General features: G+C 35.3%; 1 protein-coding gene across 1 annotated transcript; it reads left to right on the top strand.

The window, feature by feature from the left end:
- Positions 1-3,266: 3,266 nt before the first annotated feature.
- Positions 3,267-9,004, top strand: hs3st1 (heparan sulfate (glucosamine) 3-O-sulfotransferase 1). The gene is made up of 2 exons (XM_006629661.3): positions 3,267-3,574; positions 6,713-9,004. Exon 2 carries the CDS (start codon positions 6,840-6,842, stop codon positions 7,785-7,787), a length of 948 nt encoding a protein of 315 aa, XP_006629724.1. The 5' UTR covers positions 3,267-3,574; positions 6,713-6,839; the 3' UTR covers positions 7,788-9,004.
- Positions 9,005-11,286: the final 2,282 nt, after the last annotated feature.

Genomic DNA, 11,286 nt, shown 5'->3' with positions numbered 1-11,286 from the left:
TCTTCCAAGTCCACTGGATTAACTTTGTCAATGTATTTGAGATTTTGGAATATCTGCATTAATTATCATATAGTCATTTCTATTTAAGACTTCAAAAGAGTTCAGTTATTTTATTTAGTCAGTGTTGGACATTCCAAGATACCAGGGCAGCAAAATGTTTTGTAACATAGTGACATGATATTCAATATTTGGTTTTATCAGTGCATTGGTCAATTTTAACACACTGTAGCATGTCTTGATTTAAATTCTAACTTTTTAACTATATAACATAATGTTTTTATTTTTTACTTTTGCATTGCTTTCCTGTCTATAAAATGTAAACTATGTGCCAATATGAATACTGTGATGTTGCTGGGGGTGCAGTCATCAAAAAGGTAGTGTTAAAGGCGGGACTCAAGACAAAACAACCCAGAGCCAAAGTATACGTGTAATATGGTGTACTTGAATAAAGAAAAATAATTAACTAAAATATATCGTAGCTCGCAGGTTGAGTGTCTATCTCACTTGATTGATGGGGGTAGCCAGTCTGCCCCCAATATGTCACTAACATGAAAAGAAAATAAGTGGCCGTATTTCAAAACACAAACAAATAAAATATAATAGCTTTCTTTCAGCTCACAATTCCTAGTCTTTCTCCACAGTTGTTTTCTCCTGGCCTTCAACATTATTCAGTTCACTTTCTGTTGTACAGTACGTCTGAATTTCTTGTTTGGCATTCTTTTATTTTCCTTGCTCAAGTTTAGGTTTGCTTTAAGTCCATACAGGTTTGCTTTACCTCCCTTGTTCCTTCAAACTTTAACACAGCAATTTATTCAACCAGGCATCTTCCTAAAAGTTCATTTGCTTTGTATCATTTCAGACTTTACCAGTTTTTAAGTATCTACAGTACCTCAAGTATTTAAACAAAAATAATATTGCCTGCATCACAATGCATGTTCACGGCTCAGCTCTAGGAAACCTGCTGACTCAGCAGTCAGCTCACATTGTCTGAAACAAGGTGCACAACTGCAACCTGTTCCAGGCACTATGTCATGCTGACATTTTGTGTGCTGGTTTCCTTCAACAGCCACCTTGGTGCAATTAAAGGAATTTTAAAAATCCATGACACGCACATGAAAAAAACACCCATTTACTGTACAAAATCCTAGTGGCATCACAATACCCAATTTTTTCCATAAATATCTTCTTCAAGCTTAACGGCTTACAATTTGAATCTGTAGTTTATTTTTGTATTGTTTCTTTCAGATTGAATTTTTTTGTAAATCTTTTGAATTTCACTGGCTGCTTAACAGTGTTTATTAAGCCTTCTTTCTTGGTATCATCTGCAATCTTGACCAATTTACTTAACATACCACATTGCAGATCATTGATATAAATAACAAAAGGCTCTTGTTCTAGTACAGATCTGTCACACCCTCTACAGCTAGAGGGTGCTTCTACTCTGTTCTGCCCTAGTTTCCTGTGATTGTCCTTCTGGTGTGTCTCTGTCTGGGGCTATATATTTCTGGGTCACACTTTCTTCCTCGCTCAGCATTGAGGTTCGGATGTCCTGAGACCCGCCTAGCACCAGGTCGCCCCACACCGTGGCCTGAGGGCATAGGTTTCTATACGGCATTTCCTGAACAGCTGAGCCCAGGCTAACCACTGCCCCAAAACTACGCATAGGGTCTTTTTCACTCTCCTGCCATTCCACGGTTCGTCCCTTCCGACATCCGTGACAAGATCCTTATTGTATTCACTTATCACATCATCATCATGGAGTCATTCACACAATATTAGTAAGAACATTCTTCCATTGTCTTAATATGAGATGCTAATTTTTGAAAGCCAAGGAAAGTACCTGACCATCACCCCACCTCATATAACTTAGACAGATAGCTTACAAGACCGTAAATGAACTTGTTACAATTAATGGTAAGCACTCACATGTACAAAATAATATTAAGTGTTTTGCGTTACCCTTTGTTCAATGTATAGTATTCTTTGTGGGTTTTTTTGTCTGAACATTCTGAGAAATTTCACTTTTACCACCAGGAGCAATGAAAAGTATCCTCCACAAATCTGAAATGCAGTATTACACATTACTTGACCACTGGCAGGTACTGCAGTGTCTTAAAAAATGTAAATACTTTTGGAAGGTCCTCATTTAAGAGCAGGAATACACTTGTGAAACATCCACCATTTTAATAACAGCTCCGCATAGCACAGTATATACTGTACATGATGGATCAGTGCAAAGGCTGTTATTACTGCAAGTACTAAATGCTGCATTTATGTTGTTGAGAACACAACAAGATCTTATTTTTTAAACAGCATTACATAGCAGAACCAGTTATATGTTTATACCATGTATATTTTGCTTCAGGAACATCAGTCATCTGTCGAAAACAAGTTTATGTTTTCCTGAAACACAACATACAGAAGATATAATTGCCAACCATCTTATGTCTTAAATACAGACTGTCCAGTTAAAACTGGGGTGTAAGGCTACCCATTATTTGTACTGTTTTCTATCCATTAACCAATTCTCAGTCCAAATATATACTGTACATTCCCCTGAATGTCTCCTGCCTGCAATTTGAAAATTATTGTTTCATGAGAAACTTTAACAAAAGCCCTCTGTAAATCTAAACATACCATATGGTATTCTCTTGTTTGTTACTATTGCTGCCTAATTCAAACAACTAGCAAGTTAATGTAGTTAAGCAAGACGTACCTTTTAAAAAAATAAGTGTTGGATAATCCTTATGATCTTATAAACCTTATGATTTCCCTATAGCAGATCCCCTTTATTAGTTTTAATTATTGTTTCCTTACATGTAACTGAAGTCAGACTACAGTAAGTACCCTTAAATAATTATGTTTTACTTTTCTCACTCGTTTTATGGATGGGTACTTCATTTGAAATTGTGCTGTCCATAGGTCCGATTGCTATTTTTACCCCCCAGAAGAATCCAAAACAAGGTTACACTGCTATTTATTATGTAATAAAGAAAAATAAAAATAAAATAAAAAACACATTTTTTTAAAAAAAGCCACTTTTATTTTCAGACGATATAAAGTATTCCGTTTAAGATAGAAGCACATTTATTAATTTACCCTAATTAATGAGCATTAAACGTGGGGCTTATAAACTGAAAGTAGCAAGGTTAAAAAAAACGCTATGAAAGTAGATCGTAACTTCCGTGAAGGTTTACAACTCTGATATTACTGTAACTTTCGCTGGAACCCTACCTTTTTCTTCTAAGAATTACGCTAAAGTGAGTCACGGAAGGAGGGGGCAGTGTTAGCGTCCTGGGCGTGTGATACTTAAACTGGAGAATAAGACTAGTAAGAGTCATAAGCCATTTACAACTTCACTTGTGTGGTTTGCTGGTCAAGGTAGTGTAAAAATAGGCTCAATTGCTGCCGAGATTTTCGGGAGGTTATTACCATTTGAACAGTTCTTGTGTACTCCGAAAGAAGTGGCGGAACCCTGTCTTGACTTTAAGTGTCACTGATCAAAACAGAGTGTACAAAACCACCCAGGAATTCTTTTTGTTTCAGAAGGACATTCTGTAGCAACTGCTAGACGGTAAGAACAGATCATCCGCTTTTCTTTTCCCTGTGGTTTAGAAATGTAAAACAGGCAACCGTGGTTTTCCGTTGTAACTGAAATAACAATGCCTGCTTCGCATTTAACATGTAATACTAACTTCTAACTTAATGCTTATAAGTAACACTGCGAAATAATCACGTAAAATGTAAAGTTCGATAGGAGAGGAAAGAATAAAATGTGGTTCAGCCACCGAAATAGCCAAGTCATTAAACGTAATACCGAACCAATTACTGTTATATTATGTAGCATAAAGAAGACGAAAACTTATTTGTACATTAAAAGAGATACATATTACAGTAATTGTGTTGTGTGCTGAAGTTGGGGGAGGGGTTTATACCTATGCTAAATATATTTTATTAAACCGTGCTGTGCGCTTGGGAAAAAAAAGTTAAGTAGATTTACGGTGTTTAAATATTAAGTTCACATAGCTCAAGTATTATCATTGTCACCAAAATGTTATCGTTTTCTTTCCAACAATATATACATATCCTTTGTAATTGTCAGCATAAGGTGTCATTGTATTTGTAAACATCTGCAAATACTGTATGTTTGTACAAGACGGTGTTCCTGCTGTCTTTTTTGACGTTGTGTGCGTCTGTGAATCACTTGAGTTAGTGTATAGTTACTAAATCAGACGGGCTCTAAACAAACTTTTATAAAACCAAACGATGTATATTTCTTTCATTAAGATTTCAGTTGACCAAATCATTTAAGAGAAACGCCGGTCATAGGTATGATACTATTATCGGGATGTTAACATGAGAGAAAAATGAACGCAGAAGAAATCAATCCGCGATGAAATACGATTGAAAGCAACAACTGTACGGACGTGCAGTTATATAAAGTATGTGTTAAAATCGGATGTTTAGATCGTATGCAGAGAGACGTAATTTGCGCTTCATTGAAATGTATTGTATTACACACGCGTTTTAGGCTAGACTTCTTTACACTTCTGTAAACCAAAGCTACAAAACGCTGTGATCATACCAATTCTAATGAATTCAAAACTGCTTTATTCAGATTGATACGTACTTTTTAGGGTTGCAAACGTTTATATCCGGGATAAAGAACAAGCAAAGGGTTTCGCTCAATTTAAACTGTAACGATTTATTTTGCTATATATAAAACTGTTGATGGATAACAAGCGGTAAAATAATACCCGTGACGTTTTACTCTACAAGTGTAATTCGCAGTGTTGAATCACCAATTGAACATCTTTTAAAACCGTTTTTCGAACAGCGTTCCCAATTCTAAACCTTCTTTAGAGATAACAAAAAAATCCATTTCATGCATTAATTCCTAAATGTTACAGAAAGCATTGTTTTAAGCAGATGCCGCTATATAACTGGATTCTAAAATTTGATAACAATGTTAAATGTACAGTGAAAATGTACAGTGAACAAGTCTCATGTGAACTATTGCCTTCAAGGATTTTTCCTCTCTACGTTTGCTTTCCAAATGGGGAGAATTCAAACAAAATAAAAAATCAATTTGTTTGGATGTACATGCCGGGTCTGGTATTATTGCCTTTCACAGGCATACGATTTCGACAAATGCTACAGAATCAATGCATCTCTTGTATCACTGTCAATTACAATTCAGAAGCAGAAAGTTAGTGTTTGAAACTTTGTTATAATAAATACAATAACCTAGCAATAAGAAATGTTAGACACGGACATCTGACTGAGGCAGTAAGCATTGGATAATGAGTAGCATCGGTGTTTTGCAGAAGCTGGAACTGGAGCAATTAAATGTTACGTTGGTGTTAAATTTACGAACGTTCGTTTTTTTACGTGAGGAAGTTTTTTATGTAAGTTGTGAATTTTTATAGTGCAGTGAAACTAGATGGCACGTGACGCTTTCTGTGCAAAACAATACATTAAATTATCCTTTAAAACGATAAAAAACATGACTTTTAATTAGGCTGATAATCAGAATTTTGATAAGTTGTCTCTGAGAATCAAGTCTAATTGTTTTTTTCCCCCTTTATCTTTAAAACTAAAGGAAACCACCCCTGTTTGTACCCCCTGTCACTTTCTGGCTCATAGTTCAAAATAAAACGTGTTTTTAATTTTGTTGTGAAAAAAAAGTGAAAAGTAAAAATGTGTGTGGGAGGTCCATGTCTGGATCATGCTGTGGTTATAATATTATTGAACATTCAAGAACAACGTGCAGCTGAAGTGCTCATTTGCTAAAGATAACTTTGAATGCTGATTACACCAACATATGAATTACGAACCCAGGTCCTCTTGCATAACATTTTAAGCAGAGAGTTCTTCCCTTTGCATTTTCAACAACAGAAATACTGAATAATTACCACAATGGAAATTACCTTGTCTGGTGCCAAATCAGGGTGGCAAGGTGGTGCAGTGGTTAGCATTGCTGCCTTGTAGTGCTGGGGCCTTGGGTTCAGTTCCTGGGGTGTTGTCTGTGGGTTTCCTCCAGATGCTCTGGTTCCCTCCCACACTCCAAAGACAAACTAGTAGGTTAATTTTCTTTTGTAAAAATTGGCCCTGGTGTGAGTGTGTGCGTGTTTATGTCTATGTGTGCCTGGCATCATGTCTAGGGTGTATGCTGCTTTATGCCCAATGCTTCCTGGGATAGGCTCTGGACCATGACCTGGAATTGGATGAAGTGGTAATAAAATGGAAAAAATGGATGATGCCAAATCATACAATGGGATATGTGGTTTATCTGGCCTTGGCCATCTGTTAGGTGTATCTGTGTTGCATGTGAAATGTTTTTTGTTTTTCTTTAAAACATTAAAACATGCTTTCAAGATTAAAAACATGAACTCCCTTTAATCATGATGGTTCCCTGATGCACTGTTTTACTTTTCTGTGTTAGTTATCTTTAAAAAATACATTATGGTCTAATAAACATAGACCCTATAAGTTTGAGTCATATTTGTGATTTCTGCGACACGATTTGAATGTGGGAAGTTAAATTAGATGTAAATTAAATTACACATCAGAAGGATCTAAGATTAATAATACAATATACATTTCTTCAAACAAATCTCCCATCTATCAAATGTCAGAGTGAACAGTTTTTAAACATGATCGGAAAATCTTTTAAATATCTGTCATGACACTTATCTCCATTATTTTTCAGTGACTACCTTATTTGAGAGAAATTCCAGCATTTTCAAGGATCTGAAGTTCACCGGCTTCTTTTCAATGTGGGATAAAGTTTTGTTCCTTCCGCCAGGCTGAATTTGACCAGGTTGAGGACCTCTCTGATGGCGGCTTTCCTGTTTGGATTGTTTTTTCTTGTGGTACAGCCACCTTCTGTTCCTTCCAGACCCACTGAAAGCAAAGATGGTGGTGTTGCTAAACAGGTTTTAGAAAATGTGGTACATGGGGCTTCCTCACACCACAGTGACTCAGAGCTGCCTGTTCATTCTAATGGAACTATCCAACAACTGCCTCAAACCATAATCATTGGAGTAAGGAAAGGGGGTACAAGGGCCTTAATTGAAATGCTCAGCCTCCATCCTGACATCACAGCAGCAGAAAATGAGGTTCACTTCTTTGACTGGGAGGACAACTTTAAAAAGGGATTTCAGTGGTATGTCAGCCAAATGCCTTTCTCTTTCCCTCATCAGATCACAGTTGAGAAAACCCCTGCCTATTTCACTTCCAGTAAAGTGCCAGAGAGAATTCATCACATGAATCCTGATATCAAGCTTCTTCTAATACTAAGAGACCCAACAGAGAGAGTCCTGTCAGACTATACGCAAGTTTTTTATAACCGTCTTCAAAAGCACAAGCAATATCAATCCATTGAGTCAGTTCTCATTAAGAATGGGGAAATTAATTTGGAGTACAAAGCTTTAAACAGAAGTCTTTATTACCTGCACATGCAGAACTGGTTGAAGTACTTTCCTCTCGACCACATTCATGTGGTAGATGGAGATCAGTTAATCAAGGACCCTTTTCCTGAAATGAAAAAAGTTGAGAAGTTTTTAAACCTCTCACCTCAAATCAATACATCAAATTTTTATTTCAACAAAACAAAGGGCTTTTACTGCCTGAGGGATCATGGCAGAGAAAGGTGTTTACATGACTCAAAAGGAAGGGCACATCCTCATGTAGCCCCCCAGATACTTGACAAGCTGTACAATTTTTTCCATGAACCTAACCGAAAATTCTTCGAACTCATTGGCAGGACTTTCAGTTGGAAATAATCTGTATCTGTGTCTAGCAAACTGAGCCCATTCCAGCAGTATAAACTATGTGTAGTATTCAAAGATAATAAATCTTAACTGTAAATTACCACTGTACAGTATAAATATTATATAAGCTAAATATATTTTTTTACGTTTCAAAAGTTATAGTTTAAAAAACAATTGTATGATTCATTTTTATTTTGTATTTTATTTTTCATAGAAAGCATGGTTCCTACTTGTAATGCAATTAAAATTGTGAATGTGTGTTTTCTGTATTTTGATGCCCATAGAAGGGATGGCTTGGTTTTGTGGATACCTGTGCAAGTCGATTATTTTTGGTTTTCGCGGTTTGGGCAGTTTAATTTTTATATACTATTTAATAACACAACTTTAGTTTTATTTGCACACAGTCTGACATATTCACAGACTTTTAGGATTGTATTAACATAAAATCACTTTATTAGCCCTATACAACTTCTTGCATTAGGAATTCATCTTTTTGCATACCCCAGATTGCTCTCCATGAGACATAGACAGGGAGAGAGAAGCTTGGGGTCAGAGCACAGGGTCAGCCATTGAACAGTGCCCCTGGAGCAGTTGGGGTTAAGGGCCTTGCTCAGGGGCCCAATAGAGTAAGATTCCTCTGCAAGCTGTGGGAATTGAACCAGCAACCTTCCAGCCTCAAGCACAGATCCTTAACCACAGGGCAAAGAGAACTGCTTTTGTGCAGCCTAGTCTGAGCAGTTACCTATTTAAGGAACCATTTCTGTATCTGAGGTGAATTTAAATGATCTAAAAATCTCAGAAATGCACATTTTATACATATGGAATCAGCAGTGTTTTGAAGTAATCTGCTTGATTCTGACTGAATTTTTTTCTTTATTTAGTCAGTCCTTAAAAAACTTAATACTTTGGTCAAAACAAAAAAAAACACTTAGCTATGTTCAGAGAGAATAGAGAACATTTGAACAAAACTGGAATACATTTGGTATTGTTTTAGAATGTGTTTACTGCTCATTTTTATTTTGTCCAATGCATTTTAACCAAATGCCATAAGAAGAAATGTTTTTTAAAAGATTTCATGCCATTCTTAGTTAAAATGTTCATGTGGTGCTGACAATTTTCTTGTTTTGTGTTGTTCTAACATAAAATGCAATTGTCTAGCATGAAATGCATTTTTATTTGCTAAATAAACATGTTTTCTGTATGAAAACAGCAGACTACTGTCAAACCAATAGCATATTATTTTTTCATGCTTTACATGTAGTGCTTACAACTGAAAATGGAACACATTGTTTTTCATAATTCGTTTTTTTTAAATACATACAATCCTGTTTCAATTAGAATTATTGTTAACCTTGTACCAGCTCTCTTCTAACAAAATAGATGTAAAACAATTTAGCAATCAAGCTTCCTACCTTTTGTAAAAAGGCAGGTAAAAAAGCTGGTAAAAGCTGCTGGTAAAAAAGCAGATTTGTTGTTATCAGTTAAGATTTTCATTATGATCTGGGCAAAAGACTATAATTCATCTTTCCTATTCAGAATTTCTGACAAACTACAATAATCAAACAAAAATGTTTTGTGTAGATCCATTCCTGGATCAGCTGAAAACCTTTAATAGTTAATTTTCTGTTTGGTTTCGCAGCATTTAAGATTTGTTGCAGAGTTTATTGATTTTGTTTGCTTGAGAATGTCAAGGGTTTGACTTGCATTAACTATTCCTTCAAAGAAAAATTGAATTAGAACAAGCAATTTTACACAACTGATTCTAAAAATAATTTTCACCCAAGATGTCAGGATATTTGTATTTAACATTTCTTGTTTTATTGCACCTTACATAATGCTGTACACAGGAGGTAAAATATATAATACTACTGGATACAGAATCCAAGGTGTAAAACTACCTTTCCAACTGTGATTTCAAAACAGGGACCAGGTGAGTTCCTGACAGTCTTGAGAAGAGAAAGTACAACTGTGGGGTCAAGCAGCAAAAGGACGGATATGAGAATGGAAATACATCGAAAGAATCTGTAGACTGTAAATCGGATGGAGGAGTGTGGGAACAGTGCAATGTGAGTATGTGCATCTGTGTATTTGCTCTCATGATGAGAAGGGCTTAAAAACGATACTCAAGGTATATCATTATAGAAATGGCAGTGTATGATAATGTCTCTGCTATAATACAGACCTACATGTTTAAATGATATTATGTGGCTCTGTTATCCTTAGTGTTTTAAACATTCTCACTCCTAAGGAATGCAGACCATAATGAAAGGAAGCCACAGTTTAAAGTCTGATTACAAACTTCACAATGAAAGCTGTTCGCAAATTGCTAAGTTTTGCTGTAGTAAAATGTTAAGAATTCTGTTAAATGCATTCAATTTATCAAGAAAAATATTTACTTTTGGGTTAACATTTTGTCCAACATGTTGTGAAAACTTAAATGTTTCTATCTGCTTTTATGTTTTACTTGTAATATTGTAAAGACATTGTCCATTGCTGCTATACTCCATGAAACCTTAAATATGATGCTTAGAAAATGCATGTCAGCTGAAAGGAAGGTATGGAATGTTTTTGTATCCATCATTTGAGTTAAGGGGAGCATTTTCCATTTGAGAAGAATATACAATTTTAAAATAAACAGACCCTGTAGCAATTCAGGAGTTTTTGGAGATAAGAACTTCTGTGGCCTCACTTTAAAAGGTCACTTTACAGTGAACACAAAATACTTTTGATCTTGGTATATTACTTATTTATCGCAGGCTTTCATGGCCTTAATTATAACTTTGTTATGACCCATTATGAGGATTAAACTAAAAACTGTAAAGAAAAATCTGTTGTCATTAAAAGTGTGTTAATGTTTTTGCAGACTATACATGAGTTCAATCAGTTATTGGGTTATAGATATACAGTAAAATAAAATATAATTAAATAAAATATAAAACCTGAACCAAAAATAAAGCCCTTTTTTCCATTTCTATAACTTCTTATATTGAGTAACAGAGTTTTTCTTTCCTGTTGCAGGTAAGATTAGGAAAAATATTCTGTGTCATAAAACTAAAGAAAACTGCTTATGATTTATTAACATTCATACCTTTTAACAGTTGCAAGGGATATTGTAACAGGTATGTAAAGTTGGGACAGTTACAAAATATCAATTAATGAATCACATAATCTGCACTGTTTTTTTTAGCTTCATGTAATCATAACATTAAGGAAAACATCAAGTTGATTGCATTTTTTTGGATCAATTTGAATTCTTCTAAGCCAGTTACAGATTCTGTTTACACAAGTGATCTGTTTTTAGTAATGAATAATGTTATGTTAGTCTTCCTAACAGCTGTTGGAAAGTATGTTATTTAGATGTTACAGTGCAATTTGTATCTGATGTAGAATTGTAGTAACCAATTCTGTATGTTCGACCTGAGGTCAAAACAGGGTATGTGGCAGTTGCAGTACCTCAATACTGTAATTTGTGCTCTTTGTCACAAGGGACAGAGATGGGGTGCAATTTATC

The sequence above is a fragment of the Lepisosteus oculatus genome, chromosome 1 (assembly GCF_040954835.1).
Source record: "Lepisosteus oculatus isolate fLepOcu1 chromosome 1, fLepOcu1.hap2, whole genome shotgun sequence".
Classification (NCBI taxonomy): Eukaryota; Metazoa; Chordata; class Actinopteri; order Semionotiformes; family Lepisosteidae; genus Lepisosteus; species Lepisosteus oculatus.
This window is presented reverse-complemented; position numbering and strand designations above follow the sequence as displayed.

Bases quoted from the DNA above. Each gene is read 5' to 3' on its own strand.
- hs3st1 (XM_006629661.3), top strand. From the start codon at position 6,840: ATGGCGGCTTTCCTGTTTGGATTGTTTTTTCTTGTGGTACAGCCACCT.